The sequence below is a fragment of the Ziziphus jujuba genome, chromosome 2, assembly GCF_031755915.1.
Source record: "Ziziphus jujuba cultivar Dongzao chromosome 2, ASM3175591v1".
Classification (NCBI taxonomy): Eukaryota; Viridiplantae; Streptophyta; class Magnoliopsida; order Rosales; family Rhamnaceae; genus Ziziphus; species Ziziphus jujuba.
Window position 1 is genome coordinate 8,051,266 of NC_083380.1, and position 21,671 is coordinate 8,072,936.

The 21,671-nt window shown below is 29.9% G+C and overlaps 2 protein-coding genes across 3 annotated transcripts; both read left to right on the plus strand.

Moving 5' to 3' along the window:
• Positions 1–1,465: 1,465 nt before the first annotated feature.
• LOC107417969 (molybdenum cofactor sulfurase) lies at positions 1,466–11,204 on the plus strand. Of its 2 annotated transcripts, XM_016026632.4 has the most exons (22): positions 1,466–1,706; positions 1,868–1,966; positions 2,378–2,436; positions 2,739–2,899; positions 3,001–3,158; positions 3,407–3,533; positions 4,418–4,520; positions 4,615–4,660; positions 5,377–5,415; positions 5,493–5,649; positions 6,184–6,286; positions 6,815–6,931; positions 7,349–7,426; positions 7,558–7,659; positions 7,964–8,039; positions 8,285–8,392; positions 8,736–8,800; positions 9,006–9,157; positions 9,728–9,960; positions 10,239–10,375; positions 10,469–10,579; positions 10,712–11,204. In XM_016026632.4, exons 1-22 carry the CDS (start codon positions 1,595–1,597, stop codon positions 10,889–10,891), a joined length of 2,523 nt encoding a protein of 840 aa, XP_015882118.3. In that variant the 5' UTR covers positions 1,466–1,594; the 3' UTR covers positions 10,892–11,204. The 2 variants fall into 2 exon arrangements, with proteins under 2 accessions (XP_015882118.3, XP_060670732.1); XM_060814749.1 differs by lacking the exon at positions 7,558–7,659.
• A 7,052-nt stretch (positions 11,205–18,256) lies between these two features.
• On the plus strand, positions 18,257–20,679 carry LOC107417970 (transcription factor JUNGBRUNNEN 1). The gene is made up of 3 exons (XM_016026633.4): positions 18,257–18,594; positions 19,139–19,452; positions 19,990–20,679. The coding sequence occupies exons 1-3, from the start codon at positions 18,390–18,392 to the stop codon at positions 20,461–20,463; spliced, it is 993 nt and encodes a 330-aa protein (XP_015882119.2). The 5' UTR covers positions 18,257–18,389; the 3' UTR covers positions 20,464–20,679.
• The last annotated feature ends 992 nt before the right edge of the window (positions 20,680–21,671 follow it).

Below are 21,671 nucleotides of genomic sequence, written 5' to 3' on the forward strand. Positions count from 1 at the left end.
TTTGTATGCTAAATTTCTCATTGTGTATATCATTGTTAAAAAGAGTTTTTATTAAAAAGGTAAAAAAAATATTTGGTTAGATTGAGTATTTGTCAACATAACAATAAAATAAAAGTGCTTTTGAAATGTGTACAATATTATTTTTTTATTATACATTCAATAATGTTTTTATATAGGTAGTGTTGATTAAAAATGTAATAACATCTAATTAATAATATTACAATTTATATGCCAAACATTATTGTTTACAAATCATATTATTGTAATTCATTTTTTTAGACTTTATGTTATATATTTAGATATTTAAATCTATACTAAATAAAAATAATGTTTAGGAAGGAAGAAAAAAAAAAAAAGGAAAAAAAGATGGGGAGCCAAAAGATTTTTAGCAACTGAATTATGAAAACAAGAAAATAGCTTATCAAAGCTGCTTAACAAATATATAAAAAAATCCTTGAGTTAGATAGTTAATTTGCAATTTTGACTTAGGAGCCGATTTGTTATGTACGAAGTTTTTACCTTTCGTTCAATAAAATACAACAAAACTCCTAATTACATAGCATATGTGGATGAAAAGCTCATATAACTTGGGATTTTGGCCGTTAATTAATTATGATGGAATGTAGAATACATATATTCGGTTCTGCTTTAGACTTTAGTGCACCATTTAGTTCATTTTATAATGCATATATTGATATGAGGATTCTCTTCCACTTGTTAAGTTTTAAATATTAAAATAAAAAAAATAAAAAATAAATATTGTAAATTAATATCTTCATATAATATTTGTCACTTTTACTTTTAAATAGTCAACCATGAAATAAATTAGACAATCCATTAAATTATAATTCATATATATATATATATATATATATATGAGTTTAAAGTAAATTCGTTTTTTTTGGCAAGTTTTAGATGTATAAAGCTTGCCGATATTTAATTAGAATTTAAGTGAAAGTTGGCATGTTGGACTTTACCTAAGACCATGACATTAATTAATCGGCAATCAAAATTGAATTTGCCACTGTTTGACGCTTCTCTATTTGAACTAAATGGGTTTTGGATGATATAATATTTGTTATTTTTTCTTCGATCAATTTATTTTGTCAATAATAAAACATGTAAGAATATTCTTTCTCAATTTTATTACACAATGGATCTGAAAATGGGAGTTTCTAAAAAAATAAAAATAAATAAAGAAGGTAAAAATGGGTATTGGGCCCGGTTGTGGAAATGGTGGGCCTGTTAACCACGTTTTGATCGAGAAACGTGTCACCGTTTCAACCGTTGGATTCTCCCAAATCGAACACAGAGTCTCACCCGGTGCAACATTCAGTAGTCAACCATTTTCTCTTGTCTTCAAAAATTTCCGCTTTTTTCTTTTTCTTTTTATTTTTTGTATTTAAATAATTTTTCTAAATTACAATATTAGTAATATATTACCGTTGGATACTTGAGAAGTCCAAAGCCTTAAAAGCCAAAACCTTCTACCATTTCAATCATTTTGATTTTCTTCTCTCTCTCTCTCTCTCTCTGTCTAACTGCTCCTTCAAACCTCGCCGGCCGGCTGTGTCGGTTTGTTTGATAAGAATCAATGGACGTGGAGAAGGAGGTATTCCTTCAGGAATTTGGGGAGTCTTATGGATATCCGAACGGTCCCAAAACCATCGACGAAATCCGAGCTACTGAATTCAAACGACTTGACGGCAAGTTCTTCTTCTTTACATTTCCTTTCGAAATTTCTCGAAAAGAACAAAAATTTTCTTCTTTTTTTTTATTTTTTTAATGAAATTTTCTCAGTGGCCAAACAGAGAGGGATTACTTTTTTCTTTTTTCTTTTTTTTTTCTTTTTTTTTTTTAAATTTAGGTAAGGTATATTTGGATCATGCTGGAGCAACTTTGTATTCTGAGTCGCAGATGGAAGCTATATTTAAGAACCTTACTGCTAATGTTTACGGAAACCCTCGTATCCTGTTGTTTGTTACAAATTTCATTGATTTCTTTCTTTACTCTGTACTGTGTGCTTGAGAAAAATATTTTTATACTTGGAAATACTTTATTTATACTTTGAGAAAAAAGCTTTAGCAATTCTCTTTTATCGTTTTGGTTTATCCTTCATTTTATTGTCTTATTTTGATTCAATTGTAAAAAATAGTTAGTCTTTTTACTAAGTGATATAATCACTAGGTAATTGATATCCCAAGTGTTATTCCCCTTTTTATTTTATTTTTTATTTTTTAATTTAACTAGTTTAATATATGTCCCTTGTAAATTTGCAATTTTTCTTTTCTTTATTATTATTTTTTTCTGTGAAATTATAAGTGTTATAGTTCTGTTGTTCATGTTGATTTTGTCAAGTTCCTTAATTGGATTTTAGACAGCCAAAGTGACACCAGCTCTGCCACTGGTGATCTTGTAAGGGAAGCCCGACAACAGGTAGCATTTGTTGTCTCTAGTTTTCTAAATATTCAGCTTTTCAATTGAAAGTAGTATCTAGGCAGGAGCTGTTTTGGTGTTTCGTAAAGAAATAGAGTAGATACATTGTGGATAAACAACTGCCTTTCATAATTATTTATTTTCAGTATAGATTATTGAATTACTTATTGTTACAGAATCTTTCATATTTTTCTTTCTCCACTAATGCATATGTGTAAAATTATTTTATTTTATTTTTTTGTCCAAGTATTTTTCTGTGAATTATTGCCAGGCTTCTCATTGTGACTTTTGCTCTCATATAGGTCCTTGACTATTTCAAAGCATCCCCAAAAGAGTACAGTTGCATATTCACTTCTGGGGCAACTGCAGCGTTGAAGCTGGTAGGGGAGTCCTTTCCATGGAGCCGTAACAGCTGTTTTATGTACACAATGGAGAATCACAACAGTGTCCTTGGGATCCGAGAGTATCCTACCATTCATCCATTGATTGCTTACGTTATCTTTTTGTTTTGACCTTCTTACGACTTTCTAATTTCTTGGCGTTGTAGTCCTTAAAAACTTTTAGATATGCTCTTGATCAAGGAGCTTCAGCCTTTGCAATTGATATTGAGGAGGAGACTGTGCATCATAAATTATCCAATGGCAGTGCCGCATCTATGGGGGCGTTGCAGCACCAAGTACAAAGGAGAAATGAAGCTAGGTTCCCTGAAAATGAACCAACAGGTAATTTTTGGGTGGTTTCTTCTCATATTGTAGATATATGTTCGTGTATTTCTTTGGATAATGGTTGGCATTAATTTAGGAAGCATTACATGACTTGAGATTTTAATTAGCCTACTGCTGGAATAGCATTTTGTTTCTTTACATCATAAAAGATTATATAGCAATTTTGCATGGTGTGATATACTTATTGTTACAATGGGATAATGATTCTGTAATTTTGTTTGACCATGTACTTTGCCTGGATGCAGGTAATGTGTACAACTTGTTTGCATTCCCCTCCGAGTGCAATTTCTCAGGTTTGAAATTCAGCCTGGATTTGGTGAAGACAATAAAGAAAGATTCTAAAAGAATTTTGGGAGGCTCTCCATTTTGCAAGTATGTAAATCATATCCTTTTGTGCATCCTATTTTAACTTTTGGGTTCATTTGCCACTAAAATACTTTTCTTGTCTAGTTAAAATAATCGAAAATAGGAACTTATTTTAGTATTGATTTTGAGTTTCGATGATGTTTGTTAGGTCAAATTTGGTTTTTTATTGCTGTCTCCCTGTTATTTGTGTCCATTCTTCTTCTTCTCTCTCTTTTCTGTTTCATTTTATTGTAAAACAGAGATATGTCATCATGAGAGATTTGTCTTCAATGGGGGATTTTATGTAGAAGCATTGCTTGCATGTGCCTTATTGAGTCTTTGTGTAGAAGCATTGCTTGCATGTGTGTACATCTTCTGTTTATGTTATTGAGTCTTTGTCCACTATTGAAAGCACATGCTTCACCTGGAAAGGACAAAGTTTCCCAAGGAAAATAGGTGATCAACTTCATATATTTTTATCCTTAATCTCTTGCTTTTCCTCCTCGTCACTTCTCCATGAATGTGTGGTTTTCCTGGCAGAGTAGTTTCATCCTATTAAGTACTTTTTGTTTCATGGCATAGTCATATTGCCAACAACCTTTGGGATCTCCCAGTGCTAGTAATATCATATCGATTTCGAATCATGAAATCTAAGTAATACTGATTAGTCCTCAGTTATCGTTACATTTCTAAACCATATTTTAGAATACTGCTTGGTCATTTTTTTTTTCCTTTTATATTTTCTGTACCTGTCAGATGTCATCTAGCTGTTCTTCAGCATCTTTATGTTCTCTTTATTGCTCCTGCTAAATAAAAAGAGGATTGGTTTTTTCAGGCTCCTAAAAGAGTGCTTCGTCTGTTTTTGTAATATTCATTTAATATCTATGTTTATTTTCTAATGTCACAAATAGTGGGCACTGGATGGTATTCATTGATGCTGCAAAAGGATGTGCTACAGAACCGCCAGATTTATCCCAGTATCCTGCAGATTTTGTTTGCGTATCTTTCTACAAGGTATATATGAATGGTTTGGCTTTTACCTTTTGAAATTCTTACATTTGATACTGATCTTTATTTCCTTCATTTTTATTCTTTTTGGGTATTAAAGATATTTGGTTATCCAACTGGACTTGGTGCTCTTCTTGCTCGAAATGGTAAGCAATTTGTTCAGAAACATTTAATATTCTGCGACAGTGATGTTAAAAGGATTTTCAGTCTATAACATTTCATATTGAGTAAGATTTTCTGGTAGGTATTTCAGCCACCTCTTTTCTGTTTTATCTATTCAAATGGTGAATAGGGATTTATGCTTGCCTTTTAAATTTTTGCTAAAGCTGTTGACTTTTATTATTTTCAAAATGGAATATACTTATATGGATGTACTTTCAGTGATTCATAGTCATGTTTGTTTACGGGGTTGACAAGTTATAAAATACAGTAGGACTGTGGTTTGCTATGGCAACCAAGGGCTCTGATACAATGTTGACCATCTATGAAAAAATATTCCTTCCTTACATGCACCTACAATTGACACTGTTTACATGCTTCTCCTTCATGATTGTAGCCTTTCTGAACTTCATCAAACACAGGTGCCTCACCCTGAAGTTAATAAAAAATATACTTTTACTAATTTCCCTAAGGGGAAAAGTTTACAAGGAAAAAATCATTAGTTGGCCTGGCCATCTTCTTTATTTTTCTTTAATCAATATGATGGGGGTGTACGACAGCCATCTACTATGGAAGATTTTATTTTCACTTTTACCTTGCTAGCCATCATTTCAGGTTTTAAAATTGGGCTCTAGAAGAAGACTTATATTATATTTGTATGCTCCTTTGCATTATAATTTACATTTTGCATTATTTCATACAGATGCTGCCAAGCTATTGAAGAAGACCTATTTTAGTGGAGGTTTGAACCTAGATGCCGTACTTTCCAGTTAATATTTAATATAGTTATCGTTGTTATTGAACTTAATAAGATTACAGGAACAGTAGCCGCCTCAATTGCTGATGTCGACTTTGTACAAAGGAGAAAGGCTGTTGAAGAACTGTTTGAGGATGGAACAATTTCTTTCTTGAGCATTGCTTCTATTTTACATGGGTTCAGAATTCTTAATTCTCTAACTGTTGCCGCTATATCCCAGTATGTAATAGTTTGTTAGTTTCACTAATCGCATGCATACTTTTTGCCTTTAACATGGTTAGGTTGCTACTTGCTGTTTATATTATGACGTTCATTGTTTCTTCTGGTCTTTTGTCAAATATTGTCTTCATGAAAGTTTATGTGTCAGATTCTACTTTTCTAGCACAGGAAGTACGAAACATTCATTTTTGGCTATCCCGCTAAATATTGTGCTTTTTTGTAATTTCCTTTTCTGATGAGGAATAAGAAAAAATAATAACTTCATTTAATGTAAATCTATATATTCCATTAATATAATTTTCATCAATTGAAAAAGAGTGTTTAATATTTTTCATTTTTTAGTGTATGAACCAAATTTTCTACTATTGATCACAAAAAGTATTCTTTCCCTGGAAAAAGCATATTGTTCGCCATTTTGAGTGTTATTATTTTTTATTTTATTTTATTTTATTTTTTATTTACTTACTATAGTTTAATAATTATGCTTTAAGTTTAAGTAACACATCTATAACATGACGGCATGTTACCTTCTAGGCACACAAAGTCACTTGCCATATACGTGAGGAAGATGCTTTTGTCTCTAGGGCATGAAAATGGAGCCAGTGTTTGCATTATCTATGGATGTCAAGATTCAAAGGTTAATCTTCTAATTTTCTGTGTAGCAATTCTTTTTTAATAAAGCTGCTGTCTTAGCTAGCAAATCAAATGTGCACCCTTTTATATTTTTAGCAAATCAAATGTGCACCCTTTTTTATATTTTACGAAAACTGATTAAAATTTTAGAATTAAGTGACTCGAAGGACGCATTGTTTCTTTTCTATTTTTTATTATTTATTTTTGTAATTAATAATTTCACTTAACTAAATTTATGTTAGGGATGTTACCTTGAGCTAGTAAGCAAATTCCATAAGAAGTATTTTAAAAAAGAAAATCTGAAATCCCCAGTTTTTGCTAATCAGACATGATTGATTATATTCCTTTTTCTGATTTCTGTTCTTCATGGAAGGATGATTTGGTGTCTAGCCCTTCTTCATACATACATACAGAAATATATTTTATTATATGTGGACAGGATTCACTGATGATGTATAACTTTTTTTTTTTATTTCTGAAATGTGGATTGATCAGAAATAATTTGGTACATGTCGGAACTTCCTTGTACTAGGTACTTTACCGTGACTTTGGTCCTGTAATCTCATTCAACTTGAAAAGGCCAGATGGGTCATGGTATGGATATCGTGAAGTTGAAAAGCTGGCATCTTTGTCTGGAATCCAGTTACGGGTAATATTCCAGAAAATGCTTGTTTGCTTCTCTGTTTTAGATAAACTTCATATTATATATTTTTTGTGGTTCTTAAATTTGTATATTCTGTTAAACTGGTGTGGTTGTTCTCCTTTATTGGACTTTTTTGGGTCAACATAATTCTAGTTCCAGTCATTTTACTGGCTGTGGGTTAAACTTTGGAATGTGTTTGTCTAGGTTGGCATTTAATTGTTTTGTGTTGTACATGTTGTACAGCTAATTATCCACCTTTTATATATTTCATGTTTATTTATTTATTTTTTTTATTTTTTAATATAGCAATTTCCATGGATATTCAATCCTATTGATACATGATATGGTTCTTGGTGACCTTAGAGGTTAGATAACGTTTGATGGATGCTGATTGTTACATTTTTTCCACTGCTTTCTTTGTAGACAGGTTGTTTTTGCAATCCTGGTGCTTGTGCAAAATATCTTGGATTGTCTCACTTGGATCTTCTCTCAAATATTGAGGTGCTTTTTATTCTGTTTTTTCATATATCAATCAATGTTGATCTATTCAAATAACTGCACTTTATTGTGTATATTTGCTTCCTGTTAGATAAAGCTGGGATACATTTTTAACAATTGCACTTTTACATTAGGCTGGCCATGTTTGTTGGGATGATCATGACATACTTAACGGAAAACCAACAGGAGCTGTGAGAGTTTCCTTTGGTTACATGTCAACATATGAAGATGCCAAGGTGGATTTTGTTTCTGAAATCATTTGGAGTTTAGTCAAACTTTTGAGTATAAAAGTCTTCTTTGTATGCATTACTTGTTGAGTATATATTCTATGTGAATATATAAATGACTAAAGTAATTCCAGCAGTTTCTGACTTGGCAATTTCCAATTTGTAAAAAGCATTGATAGATTACTTGCTTATTCTACATGTACAGATTCTAACAGAATCAACTTAAATATGTAGCAAAAGTAATTGATAAAGCATAATTTTGGACTTCTGGTATCAGTCTAATTTTTCATTTGTATTGTTTTGTAAAATGCAGAGTTTTATTGATTTTGTGAGAAGATCCTTTGTAGAATTGCCGAATTGCACCGCAAATGGGTTTCAGTTAAAGCAAGGTCCATTTGTTTACCATATAATTGTCAGTTTATATGCTACATCATATTCTGCTGTGCGGCATCATATTCTGCTATAAAATGAATTGAAGTTTACTTGGAACTGCATACCATCATTTCCCTTTTTCAAAGTTTGATCTAAGTGATCTGTTTTTAAGTATAGGTACTTAAAAACATTCTGCAGCGGTACCACATTATTATGCGAGTTCGTTGTCATGTTTGACATCTGAAATATTATTAAATTGTAGGTCGGGAAATAAGACCAGCTGCCAGTTTCTATCTCAAGAATATGATCATCTATCCAATTAAATCATGTGGAGGATTCAGTGTGGAAAGTTGGCCCCTGAGCAGTACTGGTAGCTATTCATACTCTACATAATGATTTGTTTTGGTTTGATTAGCATGTTGATTTGTTTTTATTTTGACCAGTTGATTTTTAGTAGGGGAAGATGTCTGCAAATTTAACAGATTAAGTGGGTTTAAAAGAATGCTTGCATGCTTGGTTTTCTGGGTTTTCATGGTTATGTTGCCAGTGAGACCTGACATGGTCACACCTTCGTATAGGGTTTTGCTCGTAAATTGAATTCCTGATCTGTACTAGTGTTACAGATATAGCTATATTCTATAGGTTTTGTTGTTCACTTATGTTTGTAAGTTTGTTATTCATTCCTTGAATGGGTTGCTCACCTTTTGGAGCAGGTCTGCGTCATGATCGCGAATGGGTACTTACTGGCCTTAGTGGTGAAATACTTACACAGAAGAAGGTGAATTATTATATCTTCTAATACATATCTTTTACACACTAACATCAAGGTGTATGCAAGAAAGTACTGGCTAAAACAGATGATGGTATTCTTATATGCATGAAAGTACTCATTGCTGTTTGCAAAATATTGTTGCCTCCTTTATTAACAGTTTAACCATTGAAGAATTTGTTCATTATCCATTATTCTTAACTTGGTTTTCTAGGTTCCTGACATGTGCTCTATAAGTACTTTTATTGACATCAATCAAGGAATATTGTTCGTAGAGTCACCACGCTGCAAAGATAGACTGCACATCAACCTTATGTTAGATTCATGTAATAGTGAGAAGGAAGAAATCCATAATCACGGTCATAGGTGAGATGTAATTTCTGTGTTACTTGTTGTGCATGCTTGATGGTTGTCATGCTTCTTCATCTTCTTCTTCTTCTTCTTTTCATGATTTTTACATGTGGTTATCTGAAAGATTTAGATCAATTTGGAGTGATTATGTCATGAAATTAGTCCCCTATGAACCCCCTCATTACTTAATTAGAATTCATAGATGAATGCAAGTACTAATGTGGGGAAAAGACATCAATAGTATTTGCGTGCTGCCATCTAATTTAATTTACGAAATTGATATATACCTTTGCTAAATTATTTATCTATATGATGAAACTTACCAAATTTCCCTAGTTGAAATTTGTTTGAGCAATATTTAATGTGGTATATTAATATATACCTTTGCTTCCTTATGCTTGCTGAGATTGGAAAATTTGTTTGCCAATGTATATATGTTTTGCCTAATTTCTTGCTGTCTTGACAAAATATCGCCAATTTTTATATTTCTCACATGAATGTAAATTGCGTTCTAAATGTAATTATATCTTGAATTTGTTTACGAATTTCGCTCTCTTCACTGTTGAATCTAATGTGTCTGATTAGGTATGAAGTTCTAGGCTACAATAATGAAGTCAACACCTGGTTTAGCAATGCCATTGGTCGACCATGCATTTTGGCACGTTCTTTTAGTTCCAGTTACAATGGTTGCTTGAATAAGGGAAAAAAAACAGGGATATGCAGAGATGTCCAGGGCATACTAAATTTTGTTAATGAAGCTCAGCTCTTACTAATATCAGAGGAAAGCGTAGCCGACCTTAACAACAGATTAAGCAAAAGTACTTTCTTACTCTGCACTCTCTTTCTGTCATAAATATTAATTTTTTTGCAATTCATATGCAAATATGTGATGAAGTTGGGTTATTTTCAGTTTTAAATGAAAATGCATGTTGGTTTTTTCTTTCTTTCTTTTTTTTTTTTTTTTTTTTTTTTTTTTTTTTTTTTTTTGGGTCTTTTATCTGTACTTAGGTTTAAAAAAAAAAAAAAAAAGAAATCTATTTTTGTTCATGTTTCTCTGAATTGTGGAACTTTAACTCATTGATTAATGAATATATAGATGCAAAAGAGGGTGCTCAAGGAGCACCAGTTCAAGTCAACCCAATGAGATTTCGCCCCAACATTGTCATATCTGGAGGTGAACCATACGCTGAAGATGGATGGAGAAATATCAAAATGGGGAATAAATGTTTCACGGTAAGTACTTGTTGACTAAGAATAGAAACCACTGGCTCCCTATGTTAAAATAATTATTCTTCGTTAATATATGCTTTAATTTTTTTCCACCAGTCCGTAGGCGGATGCAATCGTTGCCAGATGATCAACATTGTTCAAGATGCTGGACAAACACAGAAGTCAAATGAACCATTGGCCACTTTAGCCTCATACAGAAGAGTCAAGGTCAGTCATGACATAGTATTCTGAATTTTGATGTTTTGTTTGTCATCTTTTATCAAGTGAAGTTGAAGTTGAAATTTGTAGTTCTATAACTTGGATTCTCTAAAATAGTAGAACTAATTTATGTGGAAGCAGGGAAAGATCTTGTTCGGAATACTGCTGAAATACGAAAGATGTGAAGAAGAAGAAGGAAAAGAAGTAGTAGATGGTGACAATGATTTGTGGCTTCAAGTGGGACAAGAAGTATATCCAGATTCCTTTCAGCATCAAGGAAATTCTATGGAGCAGCGGTTTTGCAATCTCAAGATGAAATAGGAAAGTTGTGTAGAAAACTTATAGAATTGGAAAATTTCTCAATACTAGTATACTCATGGGGCAACCTGATACACGTCTGTTGTAACAGGAACTTGTTAAATATGTAATAATAAGTTGAGAGACATGACCTTTTTTTTTTTTTTTTTTTTTTTTTGGTTTCTTTTTTATATAAATTGAGGAACATATAATTCGTCTAGCTCTCCTAAGGCGATTCCAAGCCTTGTTAATAGTTTTGAAAGCAAGAAATAATTTCTAATGTAATTGCACCAGTTTATAATTTCTCTATATCTAAATATAAGAAATTATTCTAATTCTTCTTCTTCTTCTTCTTTTTGGGAAAATACAGAACTTATTATTCAATGATGGATTAATAATTGATAAAATAAAATACAGCTGAAAGTACTCTAAGCCTATTGCAGCTCACTTCTTATGGTTTTTTCTTTTTCTTTTTGCCTTCAACTTCCTATTGGTAAAGAGAAAATTCTTCCTAATACAATGAACATGGCAAGAAGCAATTGAAACTAATCTATCTGCAATAATGCCACTTGGTATATGATAATAATATTTATAATATCTCCTACAAGGAAGCAAAATGATTCAAAGGAAGAAACTTTCCAAACATGATCGTAAGAATATAGTAAATGGAGCAATTAGTTCCAAAATTAGATCATTAAACAATTTGTATTAATCTAAGTTGTTTATTGGGTTTCTTAGAATATTTAATTTTAGCTGTATCTTTCAGGAAAAGTTTGAACGGCAAAGTATCTTTTGGAATCATGCTTAAAAACAGTGAATACAGATTAGCTATGTTATATACATGAACTTGTTTATTTTTATATACCAAGGAAAATATTAGTCTTTTCCCCTCCTATATTGAAGATTAGAATTCTTCTAGTTAAAATCAAAACTAAAGAAATTAGAATATAGAGTCGGGGGGAAATGTTTCAACATTTTGGGGATTTTGGCATCATCAATATGCTGTAGTTTCGACTTTTCCACTTTGCCCTCTAAAATTTTATAAATATTAGCTGCATCAATTCAAAACCTTTTTACAGTGACTTTTAACTTTTAGACTATTACATTTTATTCAAAACCTTTTTCAGCGACTTTTAACTTTTAAACTACTAAATTATATTAATTAGAACAAAATTTATTTTTTTTATTATTATACTTGTTCATAAAAGAAATAAAATAAAAAAATAAAATAAAAAAAAGCTTTGAGAGTGTTATACTAATTCAATACTAAAAGAGGTATAGTGCAAAACATGTTAGAAACTGTAGAAAGTGTTGACGCCTAAGAGACAAGAAAAAAGAGATTATTTTAAAATTTTTGAAATATCTTATATGGTTCACGAGTATCGACTAATGACCTATGACTTTTTCTCAATCAAGTCTTCCTTATTCTTGGAGTGTTTTAGGTCTTTTCATCAATATCGATCTCTCATCTATGACTTGGAAGCTTTCTAGAAAATTTTAGTCGTTAATACATTTTTAATTATGGATTAGGAATTTTCCACTTTGAAATAAATTAAATGACTAAGAATTCAATTATTTGATTAGCTTTAAGCACTGACATATCACTGGTAGTATTATAATCTTATTGATGTTATTGGCATACGATTCAATTCAATGTACTGGTTTTAGTGAACTAAAAAAAGTAAAGAAAAAAACACATTGAATTTGTTTATTTTTGTTGGCAGTCTTATTGGAACTAAACAGTTGGATTTTATATCTCTTTTGTCTTCTCCATTCTTAATTTCCCGGTGGCTGTGGAAGCAAAACATATATTCCTTAAACAAATTCTATTCACTCTTTCATCACAGCCACAAATGTATTTTTTGTAGTCGTGTGAAAATTAGATATTACAAAATTGAATAATTTAATAATAATAAAAAAGTTGATTTTCTTTTTTTTTTTTTCTTTTTTTTAAATTAGGGGTGAGGGAATTCGAATCAATTATTGTCCAAACAAACAAACAGTAGATTATATTACCAGATTGTCCCAAGGAAAAAAACATAAAAAAAGTTAACTATATATGAATAAATTAACCAACTTGCTAGGTAGTAAACATAAATCTTCATTCATATAAAAACATATGTAGTTCAAACATATATAAATAGTACTAACTAAATTTATTTAAAATATAAAAATTTACAGCTTGTTGAATTATAAGTTTCAAGGAAAAAATGTTTTTAGTTCCTTACTGAACAGAGTTAAATATGTTATTGAATTCTTTTCAAAAAGAAATGCATGTTATTGAATTAATAAATTTAGTATTGTATTTGTAGTTATCTTTTCAGTAAAATATATACGTTTTATACGTAGCAATAGAATATTATTCTCCATACTCAAAATGGTAATAAAAATTTTGATCAAAATAAAAAAGTGGTAACAAAAGTACAAAACTTTACAATACCCAATATATATATATATATATATACATATACTAAACTTCACTAATTTTGTAAAAATTTGACGTGACTTAATATCGATGCCACCATGTGTTAATGCTGATGTAAGAAAAACAAAAGGGCAAAAATTAAAAAAAAAAAAAAAGGATAAATTTAAAACAAATAAAACATATAAATTTGATCTTCTAAAAAGGAAAAAAAAAAAATACTATGATTTGATCTTTGGAAATTTTCTCTCCACTTATTTTATAAAATATGGTGACATGTTAAATATTAAAATATAATAACATAATAAATGATTAAAAATTATTAATTGTCCAATTAAGATTTAAATATTTATATATATATATATATATATATTTAATGGATCAAATTCCTAATACTTCACAAGTACCAATTTCCGTCACACCTTGTATATGTGTGATCCATATGAGGAAGAATTGGGAGTTGGGACCATCAAAAGTATGTAAATTTTTTTTTTTATATATTTAATAAATGCCATCAACAATTTTTATCGCAGTGTGTCTTGAGAGATAATTCCATCAATTCTCCAAGACTAATTACGTAAAAAGAAACAGGAGGCAAAGTGAAAATTCGCAGCCGTATTGTCTGACCAAATTGTAATTGGACCGCCAGCAGGGTCTTGTTTACTACATTATTGGTTCATGACCAAAGCTAATTTACATTTCATTTTGACTTGACTATATCTATAGCTCATCCCTCTTGACCAAGTACATATATATCTATGGTTGAGTTATACCTTTTTTTCAGTTTTCAAACACCAAGGAAAAACCAAACCCAACCATTTAACAATATGTGTCTTATTTTATTGACTTGGTAACTTATTCATCTTAATCACTCAAATCAAATTCATCTTCATCTCTTCAATTTAATGGTCAAAAAAATGACATATCAATTAATATCGCATAGAACCTACATATATTTGCTAATGCAATACAGATGTTGTTGTCTTTCTTTTTCTTTGGTTTGAGTTCCTTTAGTCTTTCATTTTTCCTCCCTATTCATTGTAGAATTTACAAGTTGTAACCTTCATAATCAAATTCCATATCAGATCTTGGTTTCCAATTAAATTATCAAAATTAATTTGATCTCCAATATTCGATTTTATCATCCATTGCCAACAAATAAAAAAAAAAAAAAGACAACTAATATTTTTATTGTAGCTGCAATATATAAACAAATAATATTTCCACTAAATAAGCAATTATACGTAAGAATAGAAAAACAAGAAGCTAAACAACGAATCACTCGGTAAAAATGAAATTTCCTCCGTAACTTAAGTTATATATAATCAAAATATAGCATATATGTGCCATTGTTTAAATAAACAAGCAAACAAAAAAATAAAAAAAAAATATAGTAATAAGCAAAATTCACCCCTTGTATCAACGAGTCAATTAACACATGGATTGGACTCAGTTATCAGAAAATTGTGGATATGATAATCTTCAATTTAATAACAGAGGAAATAGTTTCAATTTTAGGCGGTCCCAATATGCCCAACAAAACTCTCATTTCTCTCTCTAAGCGTACTCTCTCTCTAAGGAAAAGAAAGAGAAAGAACATGTATATTGCACATTAATTTTGTGAACATGGACAAGTCATATGCCATATTAATTGATGTGCCATTGTTATTTATCATTAGATTAGATGATTTTCAAATAAATAATTATAATGAAAAAGAAAGCATAAAAAAGAATTGAAAAAAACAAGCAAAGGATCCAAGTTTAAAAAGGATATCTATGAGTATTAAAGTTTTATTGTTCACATATACCATCCCTATATATTTTTCATAGTGTGTATGTATATCTATATATATATATATATACTTAATTAGACTCACATAGAAACGATTTCATAATTGTAATATTATTTTTTTATTTATTAATTATTAAATCACATAAAAAATTATAATTTAAAATTTAAAAAAATATTAAATATTAATTTTATAACATACTAAAACATGTAATTTAAAAATTATCAATACATTTAATGTGATTCAAATTATCCAAAAAGGAAGTCTTGATCTTACTCCCCCCTACCCCTAAAAAGAGCCTTGCCGCCAGGAGAGTCCAAATCACATACGTAACGTTTTCTAATTAATAATTAACATCTAATATTCTTCACTAATGATCTATATGTATATATTATTCCTATGTAACACCTATACATAAACATATATAGATGTAATTTTCAAAATTGCATCTTTCATTTGACAATTACCAGCTACTATATTTTTGCTAATTGATATATAAATAAATATAATATTTTTGGAAAATATATTTTTCTCAATACTGCATATCCTCATGTAAATTTCCACACTACAAACGAATTATATATATATATAGAGAGAGAGAGATCTTGTTAAATATTATGCCTAATTGTCTTCGAAAAGCAGTGTGTTGATTTTAAACTTCTAGATACTGATGCTTCTTCTTCAATTGAGAAGTTCAATGAAAAGTCTGACAAACTTCACCATTTCAACTCAAGAAGTAGAGTTTATTATAATTTATTTGTTTTTGGCAAAGTCATCAAACTATACCCTTTAAATTTTTTTCAATAACTCTCATATAAATTATCTTTAAATATATTCATTTATTTGACATATCCTGTCTTAATTTGAAATGTATCTCATTTCAAATTAAATTTTGGACTCTGGATTTATTCCAATTTCATAATAATAGTTATTTATATAATTTTTCAGTAAATTATTCTTTGGACTTTCAAAGGCACGTGGTGAGGCTAAGTCCATTTTTATTTTTTTTTTAGTAAAAAATTCCATTCTTCTTTTCTAAACAAAAGGGTTGAAAACAAATTCAGAAATAATTGCTTTGTGTATAAATTATATTTGGAAAGTTATTCGTTGTTGATGGGGTCCCAACTTAGATAAGTCAAAAGAGCAAGATAAGGAAAGTAGGATGACGAAAATCTTGCCCAAAATACAAACAAAAAAGTTGGAATTAATATGAAAACCCGAATTCTCTGTTCAAGTAAGCAAAAGGAAACAAAAACAGAAAAGCAAAAAATAGACAGTTGAGTTGGGTTCTTCTAGTCCACAGGGCACAGACGATGAGATGATGATTTAACAACATTTTATTTCCTTTTCTTCCATTATATATATATATATATATATATATATATATATATATATATATATGTTTGTTTTTTTTTTTTTTTACCAACTTCCCCTTTCAATTTTTTGTCAAATACAGCTAAATTTTGAGTATTAGAGCTGAAATGACAATAATCACTGGCGATAATTTTAGATTCCAAAATGGGTTATATAAAATATATTCTAATTTAATGTTTTACTAAAGAAGTCCTTTTTAGAAACAAATGTTTTTTTAATAATTATTCCAAATTTCATCTCGGCGCACACACCGGCAATCAAAGAGCAAGAAAACAAAGTTTTACTAACTAACCAATCTGGTAAAATATTTAGGTTTGAAATCAAAAGAAAAGGAAAATTATGCATCGTTTTGATAGATAAACTCTTTCTGTTAGCTAGAAGATATTTATTTGATCATCCCGTTGGTTTTGAAACTATACGACAAAGGATGAATTTTATGTGATTACTATTTAATTGTTTTGTCGTGATATTTTTGCTTTGTTCATTAAAAGGAAAAAAATTAATGATTTTTGCTTTCGAAAATTTCCTTTACAATTAAGTGTGTAAAATTAACAAGGATCTACATTGGTAAACCCCTTACTTAAACTCTATGGATAATTTGATGATCATTAATCCGTCCCTTCAAAACAAAAATAAATCTTAAACTTTGTTAATATATTGCTAGTCTAAGTAATTAGTCTACTTTCCAAAAGATATAAGTAATTAGTCTTTTGGAACAATATTTATGCAAATAAATAAATATATATGCATGCAACTAGGAGATTCTGTTTTTTCTTGGAATCAAATTTTTTATTTTTTATGATCTCGGAATGGGGGGATTCAAAATTTCAAAACAAAAACTACATTTATGAGGAAACACATAGTTCCAGCTAGATAAAGACCTGTTCATATATTTTTATGGGTCTTGAAGTATGTTCTGCTGTGGTAGGGACTACTTGATAGGATTGAGCCACCAAATCCAATATATTTGGACCAAAAGTTGAGTTGACAATTCGATTAGATCGAACATTCCTTTCCATAATAAGATTTAGTTCTTTTTTATTTATTTATTTTTTTTTTTAACTTTTTGATTCTTTTTGTTTCTTGGGAGAGATAGTTTTAATTAATTTTAGGTTGTAATATAAATTCCTTATATTAAAAACACTTATTTTTGAAGTTTGAACAAATACAGCCCTTTTCGACCTTGATTTCTTTATAGAGAAAAAAGAATTGCACGAGAGCAAATATTAGTCAAAACAGAAAAAAAGGGCATGTAAAACCAAAAGAAAGAAAACAAACAACAAAAAGCCAAAACAATGTCTTAATATTGATTAATATTGTGTCATCAAATTCCTGACTAATCTTTTGTTATCTTATATAGGACTTTTAAAATTAAAAATGAAAATGGAAAAAGGAAAAAAAAGAAAAAAAGAAAAAAAAATAATTAAAGAGACAGGAAAGACTTTGAGTCTTTGATAATTGTCCTTTTATGGGCTTTGTTGTTCAATTATAATTTGCGAGATATGGACAATAAAAAGGTTCACGATTCATATAACAAAACTTCTTCAAAAATTTTATGATAAAGTCTTTTTTGGTGACTTCAAGAAACAAATTTTGAAGACTTTTTTAGCCCCAAGAGAGCCAGAGTCAAACGCAAGACTTCTTGACCCTGAAAAAATCATAAATACTTTTATAACCAACTTTTATTAAATGACATCTCATGACGATAGAAGCTTCCCTTACATAAAATATTTAAATTGGTATACATATGTATATTTATAAATATATGCATGTCTCTCTCTCTCTCTTTCTCTCTCTCTCTCTCTCTCTCTCTATATATATATATATATATTTATATATATTACATAAAACAATTTCCACCATAAAGGGAAGATACAACAAAGACCAGAGATTGAGCTTGGAAGATCAACTGGAAGAGATAAGAGATCGAAGAGATATGGGTACCTACAACAACAATAATAACAAAAATCAAGAAGAACATGAAGATGTTGACGAAACTCCACTTCCTGGGTTTCGTTTTCATCCAACAGATGATGAACTTGTTGGGTTCTATCTTCGCCGGAAAGTTGAAAAGAAACCGATCAGCATCGAGCTCATCAAAGCCATTGATATCTACAAATATGAACCTTGGGATCTTCCAAGTATGTCTTATTATATACTACTTTGCTTTCTCTTATTATATAATCACAAATATATGTATGTGTATATGTATATGCACCATGATTCATGGTTTTGTGTCTAAGATATATATCAATCATAGGTAAATGAATTATATTATTATTAGCTGATTAATGACTTTTTCAAAGTAGCCGGAGTTTCTTCACTATTTCAATTTCTCCATGGCATGCACGCTGGTCAATTTGTAGGGTTTTGGATGAAAAAGAGATGGTTTTTGAACTACTAATAGTCATTAGCGTGCACATATATATATATATATATATATATATATCCTTTTTCTTGCAAAATAGCAAAATTCATTTTGGAAATCCATACAAGTATTTCATAGATATTTTAATAATTCAAATTGATCCTAGGGATTTCTCATATTCCAAAACATTTTGTACCCATAAGTACTACTTGCAATAAGTGCAGCTCAATTTGTATTTTATATGTTATGCATGCTTTCAATTTGTCCGGTTAAGCTCCTTCTCACATATAGTATGGTGTACATTTTCTGATATGCAGAAGCAACTACCAATTCAGGAGATAAAGAATGGTACTTCTTTTGCAAAAGAGGAAGGAAATACAAGAACAGTATCAGACCAAACAGAGTCACAGGTTCTGGATTTTGGAAAGCAACTGGTATAGACAAACCTGTTCATTCTCAGGGAGGAGAAGGCTATCGCTGCATTGGACTCAAGAAAACATTAGTTTACTACCGAGGCAGCGCCGGAAAAGGAACCAAAACTGATTGGATGATGCACGAGTTTCGCCTTCCCACCGGTCTCGACGCCAACACAAACCGACCAAATGCTAAAACAGCTGATCCACAAGAAGCAGTAAGTGATAGAAAGAAAAAAAGGGGAAAAAAAAAATCACCATCATGCATGCGTTTCTCATAATCAACTAAACTTCCACAATGCATTCTCATAATCAATTAAACTTCCACTAGGTATCCCCATTCAATCTTCTTTAAGCACTTCAATGTGGATTCTAAACAAATAGTGGATGAATATTTTTAGATATTTTTAAAAAGATACATATTTATTTGAAAATAAACTTATGTTTTTAAAAAAATATACTTGAATCTGCAAGAGAATTCCATCAGCAAGTCTTGATATATAGGAGATGGACTATATATATATATATATATTTATATGCATGTATGAAAAGTTGAAAACTCTGTTAATGGATTGGTTCCTAACTTTCACGTTATTTATACATATTAATTCATTCACGTTTTTATTAGTCTGAATCTTAATTCCTAATTATATATAATGGCTTAGTTCCTAACTTTCATGTTATATTCATATATATTTTTATTCATGTGTTTACTTGGTCTGAATCTTGATTCAAAATTCTCGGCTGGATTGCAGGAAATATGGACTTTGTGTAGGATATTCAAGAGGAACATGTCATATAGAAAGTACACACCAGACTGGAGAGAATTGTCAGCCAAGCGTCAACCAATGGACGCATTAATAACCTCTAAGAAATGCAACATGAATGATGATCAGTACTCTAACAGAAACAATGGAGAATCTTACATTGATTTCAGTGCTCCAATTATCTACCATGAGGACAAGAAGCCTGTCATCTTAAATCATCATCATCATCATATCAACGTTGGAAATGGTATTACTAATAATAATAATAACCAGTTGCATGTTGGGCAAGCGCTGAGCTCATCAATGGCGGCTGCTACACAATACCATCATCCATCATACTTGAATTCCTTGTCAAGCTTTTCTTCGTATGAGGACATTGAGAATGAGTTGTTTATGCATGCAGATTGGGATGAACTTAGATCTGCTGTAGATCAGTTTGTTGTTGGTCCAACACTTTTGTAAATATAGTGTAAACTTTGTAATATAGATTAAAATAAAAACCAACTCCCATTATTATTAGAATGTTTGGGATATTATTAGCTTTAGTTTATCGAGAGAGATTCTTTTTTTCCCCTTGACGTTTTGTACTAATTATTTGGAGTAGGACGTACTTGTCTTTTGAATGTATAATTTCTTTGGCTGTCCTTCTATGAAGTTTAAAAGAACTCTTCCATTTTACATGACTTTAGTACCTAAAGCATTAATTTTTATCACAAAATCATAATTTTATCTATCCATATATTTATATATGGTTGAAATTAATAGGAATATATATATATATATATGCATATCAGCCCTTCATTATATCCATAAAATTTCTCTCTCTAATATTAATTTTTGCGGTATAGGAAGGAGTTTGATCTTGCATTGCCAAAATTAAGGTTAAATTTTTACTCTTAATTAATGATTGAGGAGAAATTGATTGTTTCAGTTGGAGAACAAAAAAGAATCATTTTAATTTTATTTCAATTCGATTGAAAATAAGTCTTTACTTTAATATATTTGTTCACGAAGAAACCAGCATGACCAATCCCTTATTCCCTTCTTTTCCATATGTCTATGAGGGATGAATAATGAGAAATTGGGGTGACTATGTCTATGTATCTTATAGTACATATATATATATATATATATATATATATATACAGTTTTGTTATAGAGAGGATCAGATTCTCTTCATAAGATAATAATCTAATATTAAATATCATTTTTGAAGGATTAATTTTGTGCCCGTATGCACATTCTTCTACAAAATATGCTTACAAAGTAGATCTGTCTGCAATGTTGCAAAATTAGTTCTCCTAAAATAATGTCTAACGTTAGATTTTCATCTTACGAGAGAACTTGGTCTTTTCTATTCCAAAACTGTATATATATATATAAGGGATTTTGAACTTCTATCTCATTTTTCCTATTTCCCTTTATATTCATTATTGATATAAGATTATGTCATTTAATTAACAACGAAATAAAATAAATTAAGCCTAAAAAATAACTTAATTAAGTTCTTTGATTTGACCAAAAAAAATAGTTATTTGATAAGTAAATTTAATAAACAATTAGGTACCTAGCACTAAAATAAATTTAATAGAGTAAATTATTGTTTTCAAAACAAGGCAATGGACTTATAGAAGATTATTACAAATAGAGGAAGAAATTTTAAGATTTAC

What these genes read in the sequence shown, in the direction of transcription:
- LOC107417969 (XM_016026632.4), top strand. Translation starts at nt 1,595, where the DNA reads ATGGACGTGGAGAAGGAGGTATTCCTTCAGGAATTTGGGGAGTCTTAT. An exon ending in TTGGCCCCTGAGCAGTACTG is followed by an intron (nt 8,393 to 8,735) that starts GTAGCTATTCAT and finishes CTTTTGGAGCAG; the next exon opens with GTCTGCGTCATGATCGCGAA. An exon ending in AAATACTTACACAGAAGAAG is followed by an intron (nt 8,801 to 9,005) that starts GTGAATTATTAT and finishes TTGGTTTTCTAG; the next exon opens with GTTCCTGACATGTGCTCTAT.
- LOC107417970 (XM_016026633.4), top strand. Translation starts at nt 18,390, where the DNA reads ATGGGTACCTACAACAACAATAATAACAAAAATCAAGAAGAACATGAA. An exon ending in TGAACCTTGGGATCTTCCAA is followed by an intron (nt 18,595 to 19,138) that starts GTATGTCTTATT and finishes TCTGATATGCAG; the next exon opens with AAGCAACTACCAATTCAGGA. An exon ending in CAGCTGATCCACAAGAAGCA is followed by an intron (nt 19,453 to 19,989) that starts GTAAGTGATAGA and finishes GCTGGATTGCAG; the next exon opens with GAAATATGGACTTTGTGTAG.